Source organism: Ornithorhynchus anatinus, chromosome 9 (genome assembly GCF_004115215.2).
Source record: "Ornithorhynchus anatinus isolate Pmale09 chromosome 9, mOrnAna1.pri.v4, whole genome shotgun sequence".
In the NCBI taxonomy this organism is placed as follows: domain Eukaryota; kingdom Metazoa; phylum Chordata; class Mammalia; order Monotremata; family Ornithorhynchidae; genus Ornithorhynchus; species Ornithorhynchus anatinus.
In genome coordinates, this window is record NC_041736.1 from 49,320,599 (window position 1) to 49,347,156 (window position 26,558).

The following is a 26,558-nucleotide window of genomic DNA, read 5'->3' on the forward strand; positions in this document are numbered from 1 at the left end:
GTTCAGCCTTCACAACATCGCTAAAATCTGCCCTTTCCTCTCCGTCCAAACTGCTACCATGTTAATCCAAGCATGTTTCCTCTCCTGCATTCACTACTGTATCAGCCTTCTTGCTGACCTCCCTGCCTCCTGTCTCTCCCAACTCCAATAATAATAATGTTGGTATTTGTTAAGCGCTTACTATGTGCAGAGCACTTTTCTAAGCGCTGGGGTGGATACAGGGTCATCAGCTTGTCCCACATGAGGCTCACAGTCTTCATCCCCACTTTAAAGATGAGGGAACTGAGGCTCAGAGAAGTAAAGTGACTTGCCCACAGTCACACAGCTGACAGGTGGCAGAGCTGGGATTCGAACCCATGAGCTCTGACTTCCAAGCCCGTGCTCTTCCCACTGAGCCATGCTGCTTCTCTCTACTCAATCCATACTTCATTCTCCTGCCTGGATTATTTTTCCACAAAAAACATTCAAGCCATGTTTCCCCACTCCTCAAGAACCTCGAGTGGTTTTTTGCATCAGTTAAAAACTCCTTACCATCGGCTTTAAAGCATTCAATCAGCTTGGCCCCTCCTACCTCACCTCTCTACTCTTCTACTACAGTCATTCGTTCAATAGTATTTATTGAGTGCTTACTATGTGCAGAGCACTGTACTAAGCTCTTGGAATGTACAAATCCGAAGCAGCATGGCTCATTGGAAAGAGCACGGGCTTTGGAGTCAGAGGTCATGAGTTCGAATCCCAGCTCTGCCACGTGTCAGCTGTGTGACTGTGGGCAAGTCACTTAACTTCTCTGTGCCTCAGTTCCCTCATCTGTAAAATGGGGATTAAGACTGTGAGCCCCACGTGGGACAACCGGATTCCCCTGTGTCTACCCCAGCGCTTAGAACAGTGCTCGGCACATAGTAAGCGCTTAACAAATACCAACATTATTAAATCGGTAACAGAGACAGTCCCTGCCCTTTGACGGGCTTACAGTCTAATCGGGGGAGACGGACAGACAAGACCAATAGCAGTAAATAGAATCAAGGGGATGAACATCTCATTAAAACAATAGCAAATAAATAGAATCCAGGCCATGTACATTTCATTAACAAAATAAATAGGGTAATGAAAATATATACAGTTGAGCGGACGAGTATAGTGCTGGGGGGGGGGGAGCAGAGGGAAATGGGGGGAAAAGAGGTTTTAGCTGCAGAGATGCTCCTCTGATGCCAACCTTCTCACTGTACCTCAGTCTCATCTACCTTGCTGCTGACCTCTCACCCACGTCCTGTCTCAGTCCTGGAATGCCCTCCCTCTTCTTATCTGACAAACCATTACTCTCCCTACCTTCAAAGCCTTATTGAAGGCACATCTCTTCCAAGAGGCTTTCCCTGACTAAACCCTTCTTTCCTTTTCTCCGCCGCCTTGACTCATTCCCTTTATCCATAACCCCTACCTGCCCCCCAACACCAGCCCCACAGTACTTGTGTACACAGCTGCAATTTTATGTATTTATATTAATGTCTTTCTCCCCCTCTAGGCTGTAAGCTAGTTGTGGGCAGGGAATGTGTCAGTTAAAATTGTACTCTCCCAAGTGGTTAGTATAGTCCTCTGCACACAGTAAGTGTTCAATAAATACGATTGACTCACCGTCACAAGGCTTGCTTGGGAGAATGTGAGGTCTGTTTTTCTCTTGGTCTTTCCATCTGTAACTATGCTTTAAGTTCAAATCAGGTTAGGTTCCAATGGCAAATTTCATTTCCTGAAGAAGTCACTCTTGCATAGAATTCAATTTTACCATATTTACCTGCAAAAGTTGATATACTATAGGGTATCTCTTGACTACACTAGTCTGTTAATGGGAATATTTTGACTTCTTCCTTACCTCTTTGCTTTTTCCCCATCTTGGAAGCTAAATCATCTCAAAGAGCTGATTTATTAAAAAAATTATATATGGGAATGTACAGTCATTGTAATGGTGGTAATTCACCTTCAAGACTAGTTCCAAATGTTTACCACATGCCTAAACCTACCCAAACTCTCATTTTAAAAGTCTGAAAGTTTCTATTTTAATATATTTATTTTACAGCTTAAAGCTACCAACTTCTCAGGAGGTTTGGACTCATTAATTCAAATGGTGTTGGACCAAAACTCTATTCAAATGTCAATCCAGGTTTTCAGACTAAGCTCATCTTTCAAGTCTTGCTGTTTATGTATTCCATCTTTAAGAATGAACCTTTTGTACATGTTAAGTTGTGTAGAAGTTCTGGATTTATACACTGTGAAGTAGTACTCATTTTTGGTATTAATACTAGTTTTTTGAACTCTTTGCAGTGATCTTTGGAAAATAACTGTTGCCCTTAATAGAGGAGAACCGGTTCATTATCGTTACTTTAAAGGGTCCTTTCTAGAACCAAAGGTATGTATTCTCTATCTAGTTTACAGGTTTTAAGAAGTGCTTTTCCTTCTTGAAGAGGCTATTAAACTGTTTTAGGTTTTGCAAAAAAAAGTCTAAAAGAACTTACCTGAAAACACTAGATAATTCTTTTTTATATACTGAATTGAGTAATCGAAATAGAGATCCAGATGGCATTTCCCTGTTTAATTACATTTTTAAGAGCAAAAAGGCCATTTCATCACCTGAATAAGTCTGCAGTGGAATTATAAAGGTTAGTACGAAGTTGACAAATGTTACTTGCCAAATTGATTTTAGTTTTAAGTGTATATATTAATATAGCCATCTTATCAGGATTTGATTTGATTAGTGTCTAATAATAAGCCAATCTGAACGGGAATGTTTTCCAGCATGTTGGGCGGGGGGGGGAAAGTAGAGCGCTTGTTTTTAAATCATCACTTTTTATCCGCTAGTGGTTTTGCTTGACTGCACTTAGAATTGTATTTAATTAGACTTCATTCAGCTTTTGCAAATAACTGAATTGGTTGATTACCAATTTTTTTTTTTTAAGGAAATGTTAATACCCAGGCCATTCTTTAGAAAACCCTGGAAGGATATGTTTAAATATTGTCCTACCTGTGGTTTACAGTGAAGTTTGAGGATTTAGGTTGTTTGAAGAAGAAAAATATTGAGTATCCCTGAATATTCTCTAAGAAGTGGAAAAAAGTACTTAATACATACTAAGGCTGTTTGGGAATAGGATGTAGATAGGAGGGCTGATATATAAAGGTCAGTATAGCCTGAGGTTTTAAATTATATTTGAAAAATTAATTTCACTGAACCATTGAGAGCATTCTTGCTACTTATGGAAAAATTTCAAGTGGCTACCTTTTTGCTTCATTCTCAAAAGTCACCAGTAGAGGAGAAAACTGACAAACATTCCACTGCCTTTTGCATCTATTATTTTCCTTCTCCCTTGACTGCATTGTTAATATTCAGTATTTGATTCATTATGTAAATAGATCTTACATTAATTTACCTGGACAGCAGCCTTACTTTAAAATATGCCTTTTGAGCTTCTTGTTTTAGATATAGGGAGAGGATTATTTTTCAGCCGGTAAACTTCTCATTAAGCACACCACCTCTAGTGCTCATGTTGTGGTAGATGTGCAAATGTGAATCTGTTTGTCTCTCCAGTTAAATCTTTACCTGAAAATTACCATTTTTGAAGCAGAGAGGAAATCTCAGAAGACTCAGGTGTGAGCTTCCTAAAGTCAGACCGTTGTCAGCATAATCAAATTTTAAGCCAGTTACACTTCTTAGCTCTCATTTTTTTTTTTTGAAAATGTGAAGAACGGCAAGCCAAAATGCCTTTATAAAGGAAAAAAGTTGGCAAGAAACTTGCTTACAGTAAGAAACAAGGTTCCCCCCCACCCCACCCCTTGTAATACTTGCAAAAGTTTACAGTATGTGTTGGTGAGTGTGTTTCTTTAAGTAGGTGCTCTGTATCGTGTACACATGTACCGTGTGATGCAGGGGCTGCCATGGTAAGTATGTTTTTCATGGAATAGAGTAAATAGCTACATACAATCTCATGCACATGGCTAGAGCATGTTTTTTCCTCATGCAAGCTGAAATGACACTTTGATAATCAGACTTTGTGGCACTTAAATTGTTTTCATAGAAACATCTTGAAATTATTTTCCTTGTCAGTGGATAGAAGCCATATGCAAGGAATTCCTTTTGTGAAATGCTTTACAATCATTTACATTTTATGAAGAAAAATACCTATAGAAAAGGAAAATAATGATAGATGCAGTGAAAAGTTCAATTGACACTTGCCTTTTGGAGGCTACACTTTAAAGAAGCAAATGAACAAGGGAATTTAAGTAAATACCACAGTATAAATCAAATTTCAATCTATTGTTATTTACTTTTAGTTTCACTCCGAGATGCATTTTCTTTCTTTTAAAACAAAGGGAATTTTTCTTCCTCAGCATTATTAAAGTGGATCTTACACACCTGAAACTTCTAACATAATGAAAGATGTTTCAAATCTCTTGAGTAAATGTAGCCCTACGTCTACTAATTTTGGGTTGTGGTTGTTTTTTTTTGAATCACACACTTGGTCTTACAGAATATTGACTTATCAGGTGGTGGGATATTTCTGCTGTATATGGAACACTCGATGTAAGGGAATTTAAAGAAGTTCACTGGATGCTGATTTTGGGATAATCTTTATTATTGAAAGTGTAAATAAATCCTGATTTTGTTGTTAAAAGAGAATACCCATACCTATTTATCTTACCGTATATTTAGAACTACAAGTTGCCTTAAATAGTAAAATACCAACCATTATTTTCTATCATATTCTCTTTGAAAGCTTTCTAACCACTTTAGTTTTTTTTCACAATTTTCAGTCAAATATCCATAATTAATGCTCATAAGCACTAATCTCTCACAGCCAGGTATTTGCACAACTCTTCTGCCCCTTATTTGATATTTTTAAAAAAAATTTGTTTTTTATATCTTTTGAAAACTCCTGGAAGGGAATAGCCCCTCTGAATGCTTAAGGTGATACCCACTTATTACTAGTCTGTTCCACCACAGCTCATACCTTATCGCCCTGGTTTTAGGACATAGATTCCAAACAAGGAATGCTTATCTATGTTGCTAAAAGTTTGAGAATAAAATGAGAGATCTCTAACTCCCTATTTTAAAATTTTATGCCTCCATGAATCTCCCTTCCCACCCCTGGAACTAGGTTTCACCTGTAGAAAAGTTTCCCCTAATAATTGAGGCTCTACCTTCATAGGGAGAGGAAAATAAGCCTGTTAAGAAAACGACTGAGTCAACCACTTTGGATTCATGATTTTCTTAGGATTGTGAGAAGATGTCCTTAAGACTTTTTAAATAAATCACATACGTCTCTCTTCATCATATTGCCCTTATTTAATTTTTGGCTGACGTTTGGTACTATGTTTTCAAAACATTTTTTATGGTGATGATCCCTTGCAATAAAGGAAAAGATCTAGTTTGGGAATAGTCAGCCATTTATTTTAGCATATTGTAATGGATCTCCTTGCCACACGTGGGAAAGTGAAATTTCCAGTGTGTAAGTCTTGGCAAAGCCCTATCTTTTGCTTATATGTTGGTTTTTTTTTTTACTTCTATAAGAACGTCCCCTGTTTTTTTAATGGCAAAATGTACAAAGTTTGGTGGACCAGTTTTCATCAGGCTCTTTTCCAGCATTTGTCAGCCATCTCATGCATTCAGCAAATAGATTTGTAGAGTGAGAGAGAAACTAAAAGAACTTATGGGACCATTCAATCTTAGTGAGAAGGGAATCACTCATTTGTTGAACCTCTTAGTATGGTCCCTATGATGACATGTGATGAATACAGAAATGGACCCTAGTGGCCCAAGGTAGTGACTGGCAAGCCATTTAATAGCTTCCTTTGGGTTAAATTACATCCACTCTGCCTTTGCATTCCTCCGTAGTTTGGGGTTTTTACATTTTTGCAAGAGTGTATTTTCCTGGTCTTTTCTTTTACCCACACTTCTTTAAAGATTAAAATGTAGCAGTTACAGAGCTTTGTCACGTGCTTGTAAAAATATACCCATAAACTGAGGACCACCTTGTAAGTGAAAGATTCTGTGCTACAAAATATTTCAAGATCAGTGTTCCTAAAGAACATATGTAGACTTGCCCAACTTGAGTTCAAAGATGAGTGACAAGGCTAATATATCGGAGTAATTTTTTTCCCCAAAGGGCAGAAACTTTCCATAAGTAGGCCTTGAATAGCTAAAATTCATACCTCAATCTGGAAATGAAATATTTTAAAATTGCATCCCACGCAAACCAGTTTATGTAAAATTACGGGCTATCAGTTAAATCATTCACGTCTCTCAAATCATGTGGTTTTTTTTTTTCAGGTTTTGCCTCTGCACTGTCATCTCATTATTATTAATTATCCTAAAACCTAAAGGCCCTAATATGTTAAATCTGTTTATCACTGAAGTTTAGTGTGGTTTAGAGAGGAGGGTTTTTAAGATGAGTAGGAAACTGCATCTATATTGGCAACACCACTGAGACAAGAGACTCTTCACCATTTAGCCTTCTGTTTGGTTAGTAGGGGGCAATTTTAACCGTTATTCATTGTGCCGCTTTATCAGGAAATGGAGGCCTTTGGTGGTAGAATTGTAAATGTGCGTCTGTCTAATTATTTTCAAAGCTTTATTAAATGCTTATTCTCTGCTTTTGAACAAATTAAGCAGTTTTCGGGTCATGGACATTTTCTTGAAGGAGATTTATTGAATGTTAGTCTCTGCAGAGTAGTGTCTTAGATCCTTTGCAACCCCAAAGAGTAAGTGGAAGAATCGGTCCTTCTACTTTAGAATTCCTTAAGCATTCTCAAGTGAATTTGAAAATTCGTGGTTGAAATTTGTTAAAGAACGTCAGTGGGAGGAAATTGTGGAGTGTCATAGAGCTAAAATGAAATTCAGTTCTTGTTAGCAAGCTCTCTGGTGCAGCACAGATTTTAGTGTCTGGCTAAATTGGAACTGATAGGCTGAAGAATGTGACCCCAACAAGAATTGAAATAAACCTTGGATATAAATTCACTGACCTGTACAACCAAAGGGAGACGATATGCATCATTGTTGAAATAATTTGATTTTAATCAATTATATGCTTGTGTCTTGAGGGTTTTTCACTAATCTTTAACTTTTGATGATCTTTTTACCTGATGGTGAATTAAGTTGGAAACCCATCACAAACTGGCAATTTTTTTTTCCAGGAAGGCAACTTTCTGTTGTTCAAAGAGTTTGCTCTGCATTACAAATGCACAGCACAGAGTACTGTACTTGAATCATTCTTAGAATGTTTCACATCCTGGACTCATCCATTGGATGGATCTACTCCTCTGCTTCACTGGGCTTCCCTATATCAACATTTCCAGGAGCCCAAAGCGTCTCTTGAAAACCACTCTGTCTTATTAAATCAGCGATCACTTCTATCCCTATATAAATTCATATTGTTGTAGACAAGAGTAGAAGTGATAATTTTCAAGGTTGCCCCATACATGTATTTCTTGACCATCCAACTCCTTTCTCTTTTATTGTATGGCATTTAGGCAGCAAGATTGGCGGACTTGAGAAAATTCTTTTGATTTCTGAAAACACATCCTGTCAATCCATTAATGGTAGATACTAAGTGCTCACTCTGTGCAGGGCACTGTACTAAGCACTTCAGTGTTGAACAGGAGGGAAAAGCTCAATGAGGGGCAAGGACTGTGTCCAACCTAATTTTCTTGTATCTACCCTAGCACTTAATTCAGTGCTTGTCGCATAGTAAGTGCTCAACAAATACCATTATTATTATTATTGTTATTCCATCGTGGCGAACAAGAGCTGTGATCGAATTTAAATTGTTAATTCCTTGAGGACTTGGTTAATGTCCTTGTTAACTCTTATACCCCAAATCGTACTGTTGGCCTAGTGCATGCTCAAAATAAACTGCAAATTAAAATGAATTCACCTAGTAGTCATTTAATAAGTGAATGATTTGAGCATATCTTTCCAATAAATCAAGACTACACCTTTTGCTATTTTAAAGCACTTAGAAAATTACACTGTATAAATTCATCTTGTGAGACACTTTGTTTCATTTGTCTTTTGCTACCTCACCCTCACTCGCCACATTAAAAACTTATGATTTTTGTGACCGGACACATTTCTTTTGACTTATAACATTGGTAATAAGCAAGATAAATCTCTTGGTTTCATATCTAGCGTATAAGGCAGAGACTTCTAACACCTAATGGAATCATGGGTAGAAAACCAGATTTGAGAAATTATTGCAGACATTTAACTTTTAAATTGCAGACTATCGGTGGTCCATGTCAAGTCATAGTTCACAAGTGGGAGACTCATCTACAACCACGATCAATAACCCCTTTAGGTATGGGCATTAACTGCATCTGTTTGAGGCATATGCATAAAGTTACTAATATGCACCACAATGGCTACGTGGATTTGGATGTCTTATTCTAAAGAGTAGTTTAAAACATTATGCATTACCAATGGTATAAATTTCATTTAGCATTGCATGGATCTTATTCTCAAAATTAATTGTCTATTAAACTTTGTAATACTTTCAAAAGTTTGAACTCTTTTGTGGGGGTGGGCGGAGGCGTGGGTGGAGCATCTTCTCTTGTGAAGTGTACCCTAGGAAACTTTCAATTGGAGCAATCCTAACTTTTTTTTTTTCAAAGTAGCTCTTTTTTGAGATTAAGGATCCATGACCTTATTATATTTGTAATCGTATTAGCTTATTGGTTTTCAGATTAAGTTGAGGAAGTTGAATTTGAGAGAACCTCAATTCAAATTACCAGACTCTTGGTGACTTTCGTATTTTAGTGCACCAAAATGTTTCAAGGAATAGGAGAGTAAAACTTTTCTGTTTTGATCTGACAAATTTAAATTTAGCATACTGTGTATAATGAACACAGAATTAATTGAAGAATGCTTTTATCCGCTGACTTATTGCACTTTAAAAAATGCAATATTTCCTCTGGATACATTAAATCTGAGGTGGTCTGCCTTTCTGTCATTCAGATTTCTGGAACTTTGAGACTACACTTTTCTTCATGCAAGTGGTTAATTTTTTTTCCCTTCATATCGAAGTTTAGTATTTGCTCGATCCATATTGCTGTTATTCCACATACATTACGTATCTCTAGTAGACTCATGATCAGGGAATTTGCCTGTTTTAGTTTCTGGCTAAACTGGAATTTTCTAGTTTGTGAATGGCTTTAATTTCAAACAAGCATTGCAGAAACTATATTACTCTTGGCTGTTTGAAGTGTTTAAGGAAATGATACCTTTTATGTTCCACTGTGTTCATTTGATTTTCTTTGATTTTTTTTCCCAATAATTTGGGAAATGCTCAATACTGGAGACTTAGAATTTAAGTAGTCCTATAATGAGGTTAAAAAGCATCTTGACTACTTATGTCAACATTTAACCAGTTGGAGTACAAAAATATGGATAAATTCATACTTATGAGTAATGGAAAATGTTGCTTGTATAAATCTCCAAATATTCTGTACTTCTCAAAAAGTACCATTTCCATTAGAATGCAAGCTCCAAAAAAATCTGTGCCTGTCAGAATCTTTCTCAAGCTACTTGGAAAAGCAAAGAACTTTATGTTTTTTATATATTTTAAGAACATTTTGTGATTTATCAAAACACATTTTTTTTGGCAACAAAAATGGGGTTGTTGCAGTTAACAGAAAAGTAGATCAATTTTTACCCCAAACTTGGAACATTAGAACTTCTCATTCTTTTGAGACTTTTGGCAGAATGGAGAAATATTTCTAAAAATTGTGAAAATTAAGTTTTAGTAGTTTCTCACAGCTCTACCGAATATTCAGGTAAGTTAGCTTTTTAAATCTTTCTAAGTTTTTAGCTTTTATATGATGAGAGTAGTTGAGGATTTCCAAACGAACTTCTAAATTTTACTCAGTTCCACAAGGGTGAATAAGCATTTTAATTGTGCCCTTGAAACTATCAATATTCCCAGTATGAAATCTGCTTGGAGGATTGTGTTTCTGCATACCTTCAAGAAAGTAGCTCTGCCATATAGCTGTTTGCTGTGAATTACAGGGACTTATGGAAAAATGTGGCTTTACCCCATTTCCTACTATCTGTAAAGGAAGAAAAATTATTTACTGCAAAGCACAATAAGTATGCTTATTCACTTTGGGCTCTTTAAACAGGGGGGTTTAGTTGTAATGTTAATAATAAACTGGTAATTGCTTGTTCTTTCTTTATGAACCGTAGGTTTTAACTACATTTCTTTTCCTGTTTTTCCCTTCAATTCTAGAGAATGAAAGCATTATTGATGATGGACAATTTGGAGTTCACAGTAAGTAAGCTTTAATCAGAATTTTAAAATGATCTATACTTCTGTGGTATTGAATTGCAATATTAGATTGGAAAATGTTATTGAATACTAACTTTAACCACATGGTTCTTAAAGATCATTTTGGCACTTAAAACATGTCTTCACAGATGAGTGAAGGAAATGTTTTTCAATTGCCAACTGACTAGCTAATTTGTCACCATTTTACTATGTTAACTATAATTCTTAATGAAAAAATTTACACTACATCTTCAGTGAGCCTCACTTTTACTGGTGCCAAAGTTTTTTCTTGGAAGCCAGGTGTTTAAAGTGCATTGACTCATAACACTCGGGTCATTGTATAAGGTATAGTGTATTGTATAGTGTCTGCACAAAGTGGAGCAGTGCACTAAATGATCCCTTACTGATCTCAAAGAGCTACTGTGCCTCCAAAGTACCCACTTAGATCTTGGAAGGATTTTACTTGGTAATGCTGAGATTTCATTAAAGTATTAATAATTTGGTGTGTTGCCTCGTTTGCACGTACAGATTTTAATTTTTGAGTCATAGTGTTAACTTTGGGCTTATACAGTGCAGCATGAATAAGTTAGACAATGATTTCTCGGTGGGTTTTCAGTGACAAAATGTGCAAGTAATTTAAGCATGATAAACTGTTGATAAGATAGGATATTATGATGTCATTGCACATTCTGTGCAGTGAAAACGATAGAACTTGTTGCAGTCTTAGATTGCAAATTAGGAATACATTTTTTTTCCTCTGGGTGCATCCCCTGCCTCACTTCTGAAAAGCATGTGATTTATGCTATTTAATGCAGATAACAATGATTTCTCTTTATTTTTGAACTCATATAATGAGACATAGTAAATTGCTTGGACAAGAAGTATCGTCTTTTAGAAAGTGTTGGTTAAAATTAGCAGGTCTTTGCGTATTCATAATGACCACTTTGAAATATTTAGCTTTATTACCATTTAGCTACATCTGTAGTGAACAACATGTTCCGATGGTACAGTCTCAGAAATTCATAATTTTGGCATGTTTCCACTGGGGGTATGGTCATTTGCCTTGGATTTCCTCCTTGAGCAGGAAATGCTCACTGGCCATTTCTTTTCCCCTCATGTGGTTCTGGGAGAGAGAATTTAGTTCTCACCTTTTTTTCTTCTTTTTTCCTCTCTCCATCAAGACTTTTGGCAACCACAATCCCCAAAAGGAATTATGTGAATGAAACCCGTCAACAACTAGGAGATTTGAGATGTTGGAATAAAGACATTATGATAACATGATGTGATCCTGCAGTGCTTCAGAACAGTCCTAGTTAAAAAAATGATGGTTATCCCAGTTAAATATCAAATCTGTGCTTGGAGTATTATTATTATTTGTAGAAGAGATTTCCCCCTACAATTTCAGGATAGTTCTCAAACAGTGTCTCCTCATTCAGGTGCTGCCATGTATTTCTTCATTCCTGAGATTTTCCTAAATTCCACTCAAAAGATCAAATCAGATGGCTTTGTAGTGTCATGAACCCACTGAATGTATCCCATATTGGAGAGAGCATGACAAGTGTATGGGTTACTTTTATAATAGCCAGACCTCCTGCCACCTGGCGCTTTATATTTTCTTAAACTTGTTCAATTTTGACACCCCGCTTCAAGATAAGTAAATTAAAACATTCATTGGATGTGTTGATGCAGTCATTCCCTTTCTACTTTGGTTCTCATGTCCTGCCTGTCCAAAACAGTAGTGACTTCAACATGTTTTGGAGTATTTCCCTTCTATCACAAACTGGTAGCGACAAATACAGACTGATTAGTTTCAGTTTTAGTGCTTCACCTCAGTGTGAGAAGCAGAATTGAACAGGTCATTAAGGATCAACCTTATGATTACTTGAATCTTTAACTTGGCTGCTAACGTTAGTTGTTGGCCCAAAGCATGTTTTGCTTTCCAGTGGACTGTTAAATAGTTTGTGTACTGGTACGTGGAAGGGCATTTGGTTTGCACCACGTGCTGGTGACTGTTAGTTTTGGTTGGAAGGAGTAAAGCCAATAGCATATGGACCACCCCATTATTTTAAAATGGTATAGTTTTACAATTGTCAATGCATGTTGCATTTAAACATCTTTCAGATTGCTTTTTTTTTTTTTTTAACAATTACTACTCTTCATCATATTTACTTTGCCAGACGGTGTTGAAACTCTGGATTCTGGATGGCTGACGTGTCAGACTGAAATAAGATTACGTCTACATTATTCTGAAAAACCGCCTGTCTCGATAACCAAGAAAAAATTTAAAAAATCTAGGTTTAGGTATGACCACATGTTTGTCATAGGGTGCAAAAATTTGTTCTTGTAAATTAGTTTTAATTCCATCATTAATGCTTTAGCAATCAGACCAATTTGGTACTCTGAAGACAAAATTTCTATTAATGATAATTATGGTATTTAAGTGCTTACTGTGTGCTGAGCACTGAGGTAGATGCAAGAAATGCTTACAGATGGCTTTCATATGAAGCCTTCATTTGATTACAGTGGAAATCATTGTAAATAGTTGAATGCACTGGACCAGAATATTTTCTTCTGGTAGTAAAGTGGGTCTCAAAGTGAAATGAGTGGTAAAGCAGGAAAAATATTTTAGCCTGCTCTATCGTTTATTTTAGGAGATTTCTATGGAAACTCTAAGAATTTGGGTTTTTTGTTTTACTAGTAGGCCCATTCTTTTTTTTAAGGTCAAATTAGAATTAATCAGTCTAAAAGTTGATTGTGTAAATGGCACTTCTAAACCTTTCACCTTTTCATCATCTTAACCCAAGTTGGAAGTGTCCTTTCCCCTCTATATAATAAAAGAAGAGGTTTCTCTTTATGATTTAATACTCCTTGTGATTGTGAGGGAAAAGCTGTTTCCACAGTTTTTTGACTTTTAGAAAATCTAGCCATATTTGGTTCACTTGGAGAAGGGGAACTATTGTTTGTCTAGAATTTTTCTGCGGCAGTTACCCTTAAAATATTTTGTCGACTTAAACTTTCCTATTTTGGAAGTTCTTAAATACTTTCTCAGAATCATTTATTAAAAAAAGGCTTTCAGAATTGCATATTTGGTGTGTAGCAGAAATGGTTTGGAATTGTGAAGGACAGAACCAAGTAGACTACAGTCAGCCATAGAAAACTTTATGAAGAATTGAAGAGGTTTCAGGGATTCTTTTTGAATAGGGTGCCTGCTTTTGAGCAGACCAGCAGTAAGGGAAACACTAGGTTTAGTAATGAGTAAGTTACAATTATACTCAAACTTCGGGCACTTTTTAGCTACTGGGCTAGGAAACGAGCTCTGGGTAGTTACAGAAAATTGCTCTGTTAAGCCATGTTCATCATGGAATGAACATAAAATGTTACACACTTAAATCAGTTCATTAGAGTTGTAGTTGCAGTTATTTGTTTTTAATGGCATTTGTTAAGCGCTGTTATGTGCCAGGCACTGTACTAGTGCTGGGGTAGATATAAATTAATCCTGTTGGAGAGAGTCCATGTCTCACCTGAGGCTCACAGTTTTAATACCCATTTTACAGATGAGGTAATTGAGGCGCACAGAAGTGAAGTGACTTGCCCAAAGTCACACAGCAGACATGTGGCGGAGCCAGGATTAGAACTCAGGTCCTCTGACTCCCAGGTTCATGCTGTTTCCACTAGGCAACCCTGATTCTCGTAGTCTTGTTCTTCATAGTTGTACACTTATGCTGTCATTTCCTGTGACCCAAAGGTTTTCTGCATATAGTTAGATTGGTGCAGCAATAGGAAGATGATCTGGTTGACATTTTGTATCGAAACTCTTCCAGTTACAAAACCCAAGGTGTTCATATTTTTATATATTTGATGGTATTTATGTGCATGCTAAGAAGCTGGGGTCCATCCATACAAGATAATCAGGTGGGCCACAGTCCCTGTCTCAGTTGGGGCTCAGTCTTAATTCTCATTTTACATTGAGGTAACTGAGGCACAGAAAAGTGAAGTGACTTGCTCAAGGTCACATAGCAGATGAGTAGAGGAGCCAGAATTAGAACCCAGGTCTCCTGAATCCCAGACCCGTGCTTTTTCCACTAGGCCACACTACTTCTCAGTATCAAAAAGTACTTCACTATACATATATAGGGCCATAAGTACTTCATTTTGTAATATTTTTGAGGTGGTTAAGTGCAAAATTCTGATCTTATAAATATGAAACCTGTAGATTTTAATAAGCAAATCACATATAATATTATGTTTGATAGCCACATTAAGATTGCAGTCTTTGGCTATATGACCATACATATAGTCTCTTATAAGTCTTATCCTCTGGTGTAGACCTGAGACTAAGCAGGTGAAGGATGGGTAAAATAAAGACTTAGTCTGAATTTAAGTATGTTATCACAAGGGTTCTGATGGTTAGAAGCAGCACTCTCTGATATGAAACTCACTTTAAGCAACCTTATTTGATTATTCTGTTTTAGAAGTACTCTTCTAAATATTGTTCGACACTCCTGAATTAAAAAAAAAATACTATTCAGTGTCAACTGCTGGATAACTCAGAAAACGTAAATTAAATGGTGTTTTAACTCCTTAATACGTGCGTCTCAATTTGGATACAGGGACGTTGAGCATATCTTGATGCCTTTTGAGGAATTTAATATAAATATTTTGATTCTTAGAGCCTACAAAATAATATAGAGCTCAAGTAAAGAAACTGTCATTCTGACTTTAATATTTCACTTGTGTTATTGTTTGTAGGGTGAAGCTCACACTTGAAGGTCTGGAGGAAGATGATGACGATCAAGAGAAACCGTCTCTCACTGTCCTTCAGAAGATGTCAAATACTCTAGAGATATCTCTTATAAGCGATAATGAGTTTAAGTCACGGCATTCTCAACCAGAATGTGGTTACGGACTACAGCCAGATCGATGGACGGAATATAGCATACAGACTATGGAGCCAGATAACTTGGAATTAATCTTTGACTTTTTTGAGGTGAGCTGCTGCATCAAATTAATTTCTCTGAGGAGGTGTGAGCTCAATGAAGAATCCAGTTGCAGTTTTTGTTTTACTGCAAGCATTTTTATAGATGCCATATTTTTAAAGAATTCACCCTTTTTGAACTACCTTCCAAAGGACTAAAATACTATTTTCATGACAATGAAAATGCTTAAAAAGTAATTTCTCCTACTGGTTACTCTTTCTGCTAACACACATTTACTGTCATTGGTATTATTACAATAAATAAGCATATAAGAAATGCCATTTGTGGTTCAGATTAATGGTCATTCACACCTAGTATTTTGTCTCTGAAAATGGCAACAGAATAATAATGATTGGAGGAATTTCTGATGGGTTCCTCTCCTTGACATCTAACCCAATGGTGAGAGGTGTGCCAAATAACATTCTTAACATTTCCTCCACATCTATTATTCTGTTAATAAATTATAGACTTCTTAAGATGTTTTTGCTTTTTCAGGCTTCAAGCTTCTCAAGGTAGCAGATCCGTGTGCTTAATTCTTGCTGTAGGAAGAAGTTTCCTTGGCTTATTTTGAAATTGTCACCTTTTGTGACTAGTGGAGCCCAAGTGTACTGTGTCCCAACCTTAGGCCCATAGCTCTTACATACATATCTCTAAATTATATGTTATAAATGATTTATATTCATAAATGTCTCCCCCTCTAGATTGTGAGCTCATTATGGACAGGGAAGAAAATGTCTTCCAACTCTGATACAGTGTACTCTCCCAAACACTTAATACAGTGCTCTGCACACAATAAGCACTCAATAGATAGCACTGATTAATAGAGCGATTTATAAGAACTAGCTTTCTAGAAGTATAGGTGAGACAACTTTACACACCTGGGAGGTTAAGAAAAAAAAGTATGTTTCCTAGTGGGAGTGTTGGGGAAAGAAAATCAAAAACACTTTTTCTGGGCAGATTGACACAGAAGGATAGCCCTTCTGATGAAGTAGTTAAAGACTGAGTATTTTTCCCTATACTTATCAATAACGGTATACCTTTTTGCCCCGGCTTTAATGTGGTCACATTTTCCTTGGAAACACCACCTGGCCCAAAACCAACTGTAGTGTATTTTACAGATCCAGACAGTTTGTTTGCTTCATTAGAATACTTTAACTTAAAAAAGCAGAATTTTAGTTTATGTCCACAGACCATTTAATTCCTTTCCTAATATTTCTTGTTGCAGATGTTTCTAATTATTACCATTTGAAGGCTGATTTAACCTGCAAACTGATTTTGGGGTAAATAAGTAAATCAGAGTAATGACTAGTCCTGATCATTTGTAAATACAAAATGGTGTTCTGCAAGAACTCTTCTATCTTTTTATTGTACGATAAAACCTTCTTAATTACCTGGAAACCTAAAAAAAAAATTGTGGCTGACAGTTACTCATAACCTTCAGCATATAGCATTCACAGGAAAAGTTGCCTTATGTGGAAAACAAAATTATTGGGCCCTTAAGAAATACAATTGAAAATACGGTTAGACAGTTGTAGGAGCTGCCTCTTCATCTCAAGAATCCCCACCTCTGTTTTCCCTTTTGAATTGCCTAGGCTTTGCGGTGGTTTTTCCAGTATTTAAGACAAAAGTTAACTATTTGTAATCAAACATATCTTATTTTAGGAAGATCTAAGTGAGCCAGTAGTGCAAGGAGATGCTCTTCCAGGCCACGTGGGTGCTGCATGTCTCTTATCGTCTTCCATTGCAGAAAGTGGGAAAAGTGGTGGAATTCTCACACTTCCGATCATGAGCAGAAATTCAAGAAAAACCATTGGCAAAGTTAGAGGTATGATAGTACCCCCAAATTATTTGATGTTTAGACAAGGTAATCTTAAATTTTTCGGTTAAAGGATAACTTGGTTTTACATCACTAAATTTGGAATAGTAAGTAGTGTGTTTTTGAAAAAAACATTAGGGAAAATTTTAATTTGCGATTTTGATACTAACTTTCATAGTTTGCCAACATTTGATCAAAGCAGTAACAATTCAAATGATGCTTTTACTCTTCCTTAATGTATATACAAGAAAAGAGCTTTATCTGTTATCTTCCACTTAGTCCAGAAAGCAGTACCCTTGGAACTATATTAATTTGTTGGCTGGTCTTCTCAGATGAAATTGTGATCTACTATTCCTTATACTGCTGTGATTTCCATGTTGTCTTCTCTTTCCTCACCACCATTTGTTTATTCTTTGCACATAGGAGTTGATAAATACTCTTGATGATGCAGACATAATTACATAGTACACATTTAGTTATAAAAATAGCTGCATTTATTTATTGTAGTTAAGTTGAAGCAATTATTTGATTTTACTCTCTCTCTTTTTCAAATAGTTGACTTTATAATTATTAAGCCATTACCAGGATACACTTGTGATATGAAATCTTCATTTTCAAAGTACTGGAAACCAAGGATACCTTTAGATGTTGGTCATAGGGGTGCAGGAAATTCTACAACAACTGCTAAGTAAGTTGTAAATGTTTTATATTGCATTTAGTGTGTTTATTTACATTCACATGTAGTCTTTAGCTTACATCATTTATAAGTATTTCCATTCCTTTAAATAGGCATTTATAGAGAGAGAGAGCTAATGATGCTATTTAAAATCACTTGCCCGTAGTTAAAGATTTTTTACTACTTACTGATGATTATTTCCTGTCTCCCCTTTCAGACTTGCTAAAGTTCAAGAAAACACAATTGCTTCTTTAAGAAATGCTGCTAGTCATGTAAGTCAAATTTCCTTAATCACCTGTGAATTTTTTTTGGTAAGGGGTTAGTAAAGTTAAGCGTTTCAAGTGATGATAGTATCTGTTGGAAGGGAAGAACAGAAAAATCATCTTCCTGAAAATAAAGCTGGAAAGATTAGAAATGTATGGTTTCAGAAATTTATTGAAAAATGTAAGATTTTGTTCTCTTACCACCACCTAATACATCTCAAGTACATGCATGCGGAGAGCTTACAAACACCTGCAGAATAATTATGAAATGGCTTATAAATTTAGATATCTAAAGTAGAAAATGTGAACATGCCAAGTATATAGTTTGACACTTCATAAATTATTCTATTTTCAGTTAAGATCTAGCATTCTATGCTTTTTCATAACCAGATTGTCTGGAAGAATGGTTTGAGATTTTAAGCAGCAGAGCCTAGTGAAAAGAATGAGGACCTGGAAGTCAAAGGACATGGGTTCTAATCCCGGCTCCCCCAGTGGCCTGCTGTGTGGCCTTGGGCAAGTTACTTAGTCTTTTATATCTGTTTCAGCTGTAAAACGGGGATTCAACTCTTGTCCTCCTTTTTACTTAAACTGAGAGCCCCATGTGGGACAGGGATTGTGTCTAACCTGATTAACTTGTATATCTACCCCAGCATTTAGAACAGTGCTAGACATAGAGTAAGTGCTTAACAAATACCATAATTTTGTTTTAATTTTTACACAACAGTAACATAAGCACTTACACTTTTTTCATCTTTCAGGCCTCTCAACCACCTTTTTGTCTTCCTCTCAACTTTCATTTGAGGAAGAGAAAAAATAACTTCATTATTAAAATTCTCACTTTGTAAAAATGTTTAGTTATAGGATAGTAGAAATGTATTTCCTCATATTGACAACCCTTTAAGGAGGACCCATTTTTCTCTTTTTCAGTGTCATTCCACAATTACAGAGATGAGACTTTTAAAAAGTAGTTTACCAGATTTTACACTTAGAATTAATGTGACTTTTAAAGTGGTATGTTTGGGTGGTGGGAATCTGATTAATAAAGAAGTTTCTCAAGTGCTATACTAAGTGTTTCTGAAAGTAACTTCCAACTGAATATTAGTTTAGGCATAATTGAGTGGAAAACCTTGCCACATAAAATGATTCTTTAATAATCTAGAAAATAAATCCAGTTAAAAAATTCCAGCTATTATATCTATTGTTTCTAATTAATATTTTGCCTCTTATATGCAGGTTTCCCTTGCCAACTGCAAGGGTTACGCTCTTAAAAGTACTGGCAGTTGGTAAGACTAAAGGCTTACGGAATAAAGGGTGTTGGGGCTGGCTTCTCTCAGATGGTCGGAAAACCAACAAGCAACAGCTCTCTAAGCTGTATTTAAACCAGGCTGTAGTCTCACTTGCCTCATTTGCTATTGGGCACTCGGATTCCATTACAGTCATAGTAGTTCTGGCATAATTCAGAGAGCTCAAATATAACTCTTAAAATTCACAGAATGCCAGTAAATTTAGTCGTAGAATTGGACTGTGAATTTGAAACCATTACGATAAAATTGACCAGTGAACTGATACAATGTATGTCTACTGATATTTTTACACTGATTCAGGGATGAGAGGGACTCTGCAGCCCAAGTGCCGAGGCATCAGGGGAAGGGGTACAGTAGTCCCTTGGCATTTGCACATCTTTTGCTTATCTCTCTGCTGTCGGTCGGCCTTTGCTCATTGCCGTGGTAAATCCCAGCCCTGCTCTCGCGCTTCCTGCTGTCTCTCTGTCTCTGCCACGTCCCCAGCCCTCCCCACCCGCTGCAAAGGCCAGATGGCTGAGAGTTGTTGCATTTATTTTCCCGTGCTCTGTGTGCAGATGCTGTACTTGTGCCGATGAGCACCGCTGGTGGAAATCCAGACATCGGGGTGACTGCATCCATCTCAATCTCATCCTTGCCTGCTGTAACTCTGCCCAACACCAAGGCATTTCCATTCTTTTTGATCCCTGTGGCCATTGCACATTTATTTATGGTATTTGTTAAGCGCTTACTATGTGCCAAGCACATAGGTACAAGCTTAATCAGATTGCTCATGACCCATGTCCCACATAGGGCTCACAGTCTTAATCCTCATTTTACAAATGAGGGAACTGAGGCACAGAGAAGAGAAGTTACTTGCCCAAAGTCACACAGCGGATAAGTGGTGGAGAACCCAGGGCCTTTTGACTCCCTGTGCTCTATCCACCAGGCCATCCTCCTTCCCTGACAGCCTGTGTCAGCTGTTTCAGATTTTTAACTCTTTCCTTTAAATCCTCTGTCCCCTCCACCTCCCCATCCTGTCCCCTTATAACTCTTCCATCATTTCCAGCAGTATCTCGAGGCAATCTTCCACCTCCTTTCAAAATCTTCCCCTTCTACTTGTGCCTAATGGTAATTATTGTGAAGTTTAAGCACTTTCTAGACAGCAAGCACTGTACTAAACACTGGGATAAATACAAGATAATCAGATCAGACACTGTCCCTGTACCACATGGGGCTCACAAGTCTTATGTAGAAAAGAGAATAGGAATTTAATCCCCATTATACGGGTGAGGAAACTGAAAGACAGAAAATTTTAAGTGACTTTCCCAAAGTCTCACAGCAGGCAAGTGGCAGAGCTGGGATAACTCCCAGGCTTATGTTCTTTCCACCAGGCTACACTGTGTTTCCAACTGTTTCCAGCCCCATCCCTCTGAACCATATTAGAACACTTTCCCTCTCTCTTCTACCCTCCCTGACTGCCATCTTCAACTGCTCACTGTCCAGTGGTTCCTTCCCCACTGCTTTCAAACATACCCGTGCATCCTCTATCCTAAAAAAAAAAAAAAAGAGAAAGAAAACTCTCCCATTACCCCACTGCACAAGTTATTGCCCCATCTCCCTCCTAGTATTCATTCTCAGATTCCTTGAATGAATGTCTTACACCCACTGCCTCCACTTCATTGCCTCCAGTTCTCTTCTTGGCCCCCTGCAATCTGACTTCTGTCCCTTCCACTCAAATCCTCTAGCCTTCTTGGAACTTCCTCTCCTCCCTCATAACGGTAGACCACCACTCTGTCTACCATCAAATCCTACTGAAGTCATATCTCCTCCAGGCAGCCTTCTCTAACTTCTCATCTCCACACCCTGTTCTCCCCTCTTCCATTGCCCATGCCCTTGGATCTGTACCCCATCAGTATATATCTTTATTCTCTGCAGCTTTCTCTATCTGTAATTTATTATAATGCCTCTGTCCCCGAGTAGTCTCTCAGCTTCTGGAGGGCAGGAACCATGTCTACCAACTCTATTTTATTATAGTCTCCCAAGCACTTAGAATAGTGCTCTACCTACAGTAAATGCCTAGTAAATGCCATCAATTGATTGCTATCAGATGCAGATGATATTGGCAGTTTCACCTAATTCACAAGGATTTCTCTTTCCAATCTCCCATTAATACCAAGGGACTAGTGTATCATCACCATCATAGAAAACTATGGCTATCCAGCTCTTACCCCTGAAATGGAGTGGAGTTATTCCAGACAGTGGTTGGCCAGGGAAACCTGTGTTATTTTTCTTTTCCAGGTCTGCTGTTATCGATTTTAATTTATAGAATTATGATTTGACAAATTAATGCTGAACAGAAACGAATGCTTTAGAAGTATTCAGTATAACATGATAATTTTTCCAAAATAGCTGTTTCTGTAAGAGTTCTGAAAATATTTGGATTTAAAAATATTTAAAGGAGCGTGTTACTGTCCCCCTAATAACTTAGGCAGGATTTCTACTATAAAAATCTCAAGATTGCAAAAGCTTGAGTAATATTTCCTTCATAACATTTGTGGGGCATAAATTGCTATCCTGTCATGAATCTGCCATATTGTTAACGGAAACTATACCAATTATAGTAAATTTTCCTTATAATATTCTTTAGATTCTTAATTGTGTACTCACAAGTGCAGTATCTGGATCCATTAACATATCAGTCCTTGCTAAGAGGTCCAGTAGTATGTATAAATATTTTTTATATACCTAACCATGATAGCCGATCTTATCCTTGTAGATTTACATACTCTTGTGTCCTTGTCAACATTTTCTAGTTTCTTATAAAGTCTTGTAGATATTGACTTGCAGTATTCTTCTTTCCTATGTTTGAGTTTATAGTTTATGTAGAACAGTAGTTATTTCAGATATCTCTAATATGATGCAGTGAGCATGAAGCTGAAACATTTTTAGTAAACCTGCATAAATGTCTGGCATGGCAAAGGCTGTTTTCTCTCTATTAGCTCTCTGCACTAATGTTTTTGGAATACTTAAGGACACGTGTTGAGAGTTAACTTTTAAAAACTGTGGACGTATTCCCTGTATATCAGAATTATTTAACGTTGAACCAAGCCAATGTGCTTTGTCCCGTTTATCTTCCTGTTTTCAGAAAAGCAATCCATCTAAAGGAAAGTAAAACTATTGGTAGGGAATTTACAGATATTTAAATTTTGTTGCACTTGTTATCCTTTTTTCACTGTTTACTTGGAAAATTGATTTTAATCTGTTTATAGCAACTGTTACACTTTTGATGTTTGAAAGCTGAAATAAAACGGGTAGGATTTTGCTCAAATTCCTAGTTGAGCCTTCTTGAGATTTCCTTAACTATCACTTAAGTATTCATATTCACAGTACCTGAGAAGTATCAAATTAGCTGGTTTACTTAGAGTGAAATAAGATTTGGAGCTTTTTCCCTCATAATTCACGCAGAAGAAAATGTGGCATACTGGGTGATGAATTCCATGCCTTTCACTTAAAAAACAATGCAGAGTTTTTGAATGGATAATCTCCAAATATTGCCACTGAATATAATAACCTGCTCAGTTAACTGTGGAAAGCGTAATTTCTGGGGGAATTGTGGCCTGGGCGAGGGAGGCCCCTAACAAAAACCTCCTAGTCATTGGAAGGGCAGCTAGCACTTATATGGAAGGAAGTCACAAAGAAGGTTAATGTCCACTTTTGATTATATCCCAGCATTAGTGTAATATCCTGCTTCTGGCACCAGTTGTACCATGAGATTCCTTCAGGTTACCTCTCTACAATTAGCTTTATAATATATGCTTTGATTCCTGGAACATCAGGGTATGATGACTTTTAAATATATATATATACACACACACTCCAGACTGGTTGCAAGTATTATTAAATTTTGGAAGCAATATAACATCACAAAAATCAGTGCAAAGTTTGGTAGAAACAGCTGGATTTCTGTCTGTAAAAGCTAATAAGCATAGTAGGAATGCAAGTAAATAAAATCTGGAGAAAATATTTAATGAAAATTGAATTGTTTAGGGCTGCTTTGCAGACTGCCTAAACATTTTTGTCAGCTGGCTGAATTGCCACCACTCCCTTGCCTCTTACCAATGTTACAGCCATTAGTAGTATGTTTGAGTAGCAGGAGCTTGAATAAAATTCTTAGGATGACATTTTTATTTAACTTCTTAGTTTTTATACAGCCCAAGTTTTTTGAACTCTGGTCTTTTAGTGTTTTTAATGTATACAGCGGATGACCTTTCCAATTCTTAATTAGTTCTGAAATATTTGGGAATCTCTTCTGAGCAAAATTACCTGTAAGTATTGTAAAGAGTCAGTTGAGGATCAAATCCCAAGTAGATTTCAAATGTGCATTCTCAGGTCAGAAAGCGAACTTCTTTTTCCAAAACGTTAAAAGAAAAAACAACCTTTCATGCTTATCAATAGTTCCTTCTGAGAGCATGATAATATGGAAGCAGATTTTTCTGTGCAGGCCTATATTTTGACCTTGTGCAACATATTTGCAACTTATAACTAACATCCTTAACTTGTTTCCCATCTTTGCTTTTCTTTACTGTTTCAGGAATCTTGTTGAACATGAAAGACTTATGTGAATACATATAATTGTTCCCTTTTTCTGCAGGGTGCAGCATTTGTAGAATTCGATGTTCATCTTTCCAAGGATTTTGTGCCTGTTGTATATCATGATCTCACTTGTTGTATGGCTATGAAAAAGGTATGTTGGAAACTGTTGAATGAAAGACATTTGGATATCCTTGCTAACTGCCATAGAAACTTAAGGTTAAGCCAACATTTTTTAGAATACAGAAGCTAACTCGCAAAGTAGGCATTTATCTCAACCTCTAGTTCGTTAGGAAGCGTGCACAGGCAAAGGAAGTCTTCCTGGTCAATCGTGTAGGATGCACAAGGTCACAATCATGTAGAAATCCACACCTGCAGAGGGCCAACACTGCTTCATTTTCTCATTTGGGTTGAGCAGAAGTGGAGCTAGATTCATTAGCATCACTAAAATATTCCAAAACTTCAGTTTCCTAAACTAGGTGTAGTGGAAGGTCACTTCCCCTTCTCTCCTCCACTGTGTAAGGGATATGTTACCACAGGAAGTTGTAAGGGGAGAAAATACCAAAAGCTTCAGTAAATTTTTGGATGCTAGGTTCTTTAAGGCTACCAGTGCGAAAATTTGAAAGTGAGTTACGGGCATTTGGCTCAACTGATTAAATTGGTACATGAGTTATGAGAGGGAAAAGGTTAAGAAGGTTAGCTGGTACATCCATAACCATGAGGGTGGGTGTCAAGGGCACCTATCACACTGTTCCTTTGAGTACCTTTGGTGCCACAGTACAAGACTTCCATAGAGCATAAAAGCACAAGTGACAGCATATTGTGTCACACCAGTGGTTCATCCATCCCAGGAATCTAATAACTCATTGAACTTTTTAAACACGGCTAGAGAAACCATTCATTCATAGTATTAAAATTTTCAAATATGACTTGAGCAACTTTCCTTATCAGGAACTAAACTATATTTTTTTCAGTTGGTAGAAATTTGAGGCAGGTCTAATCATCCTTATTTTGAAAAGGGGTCCTCTCACCCACAAGCCCTTAGAAGTAACAAGTACCAATTTCTCAGGTAATCAAACACTAAAACAAATAAAATATAGGGATTTTGCTCTAAAGCTAGCTCTGACTTGCAGTTAAATATTAAAGCATTTAGTTTAGCACAACCATAACAATATTTTTTGTGTTTTTTTTAAGAAATTTGATGCTGACCCAGTAGAATTGTTTGAGATTCCAGTAAAAGAATTGACTTTTGATCAACTCCAGTTGCTAAAGGTAATTCAGTAATACTTCCATATCAATAATTCGTATTTATTGCGCAGTTATCATGTGCAGGGCACTGTACCCAGCACCCGCGAGAGTACAATACAATATAACAGACACCTTCCCTGCCCACAACGAGTTCCAGTTTAGAGGGGCTTCTGTGACTCTTTATGTGGCTTCTGAGAAGGATGAGTTCCTATTCTTGCATTGTCCTGTGGTTCAAAGTTAACAGCATTGACAGTGAGGAGAAAATCTCATGCACTTTTTTGGGCCCTTTGCATTTTGAGCCAAGCGTTTCCAGAATATGTACATAAGTTGTTTTTTGCAGTCCTGCAGCGGTGATTTGCATTGAACCTCTCTCATACTCTCTCCCAGACCTCCTGTTGCCCAGTGGTTTGCATTGACAGATGGTAGGAAGAATAGGTGCATCTCTAAGTCAGTTAGAAATCAACAGCAGCAGGTACCACTGGGCCCATTCCCATTTCATAAACTATCACTGAGTATGCTACTTGGATGACTTTTTAAGGTGACGGGGTGGTAAGAATAATAATTGTGGCATTTGCCAAGTGCTTATTATGTGCCAAGCACTTTACTAGTTGCAAGGTACACGATGATCAGGTTGGATACAGTCTCTTCTGCACATCTGAGACGCCTTCACAGTCTAAGTAGAAGGGAGAACGGGTTTAATTGCTTTTTTCCAGCTGAGGAAACTGAGGCATAGAGAAGTTAAGAATTTGCTCATAGTCACCCAGCAAGCAAGGAGCGTAGCTGGGATTAGAACACTGGTCTTCTGACTCCTAAGCCCACTTTTTCAGTTAGATCCTGATGCTTCTCCCTACTTATTTTTGCTTATTCCTTGGTTTTTACAAGAGCAGGAAAAAAAATCCCAAATAGCAACTAGTACCCAGACTGGAACCAGGAGGCAGCAAGAACATCAGAGCAGGGCATTTGCAATCAAGGATGGTTATTTCATGGAGCGACACAGGCAGCATCTTTGGAAAGACATGTATACCTCTGGGTAAATTTAGAATATTAGATTTCAATAGAAAACTCTCATTACATCATATACAATATATGTAGAATGTGTATAAAGTCTGGGTGCGTGTAAGGTGTCAGAGAGGTTTGTCAGAAAAATTACCATTAAAAATATATCACCTAACTTGGTTTAAGTGGTTACTGTGTGCCAGGCACTGTACTAAAATCTGAGCTAGATACAAGGTTGTCATGTTGGACACAATCCCTGTCCCACATGGGGCTCAAAGTCTTAATCTCCATTTTACAGATGAGGTAACTGAGGCATAGAGAAGTAAAGTAACTTGCCTAAGGTCACACAGCAGACAAGTGGCAGAGCCAGTATTAGAACCCAGCTCCTTCTGACTCCCAGACCCATGCT

The 26,558-nt window shown here is 37.1% G+C and overlaps 1 protein-coding gene across 6 annotated transcripts in view; it reads left to right on the forward strand.

The window, feature by feature from the left end:
* Positions 1 to 26,558, forward strand: part of GPCPD1 (glycerophosphocholine phosphodiesterase 1) — a 53,465-nt gene that overhangs the window by 14,140 nt on the left and 12,767 nt on the right. For all 6 annotated transcript variants that reach the window (XR_005660350.1, XR_005660352.1, XR_005660351.1 and 3 more), the window contains exons 4-13: positions 2,314 to 2,398; positions 8,261 to 8,336; positions 10,263 to 10,304; positions 12,479 to 12,602; positions 15,051 to 15,288; positions 16,940 to 17,102; positions 17,649 to 17,781; positions 17,987 to 18,041; positions 23,967 to 24,059; positions 25,100 to 25,177. Coding sequence is in view for 3 of the 6 variants with exons in the window: in XM_039913081.1 (XP_039769015.1) it covers positions 2,314 to 2,398; positions 8,261 to 8,336; positions 10,263 to 10,304; positions 12,479 to 12,602; positions 15,051 to 15,288; positions 16,940 to 17,102; positions 17,649 to 17,781; positions 17,987 to 18,041; positions 23,967 to 24,059; positions 25,100 to 25,177 (1,087 nt within the window). In the remaining 3 variants the exon portion in view is untranslated. The remainder of the gene's footprint in view (positions 1 to 2,313; positions 2,399 to 8,260; positions 8,337 to 10,262; positions 10,305 to 12,478; positions 12,603 to 15,050; positions 15,289 to 16,939; positions 17,103 to 17,648; positions 17,782 to 17,986; positions 18,042 to 23,966; positions 24,060 to 25,099; positions 25,178 to 26,558) is intronic.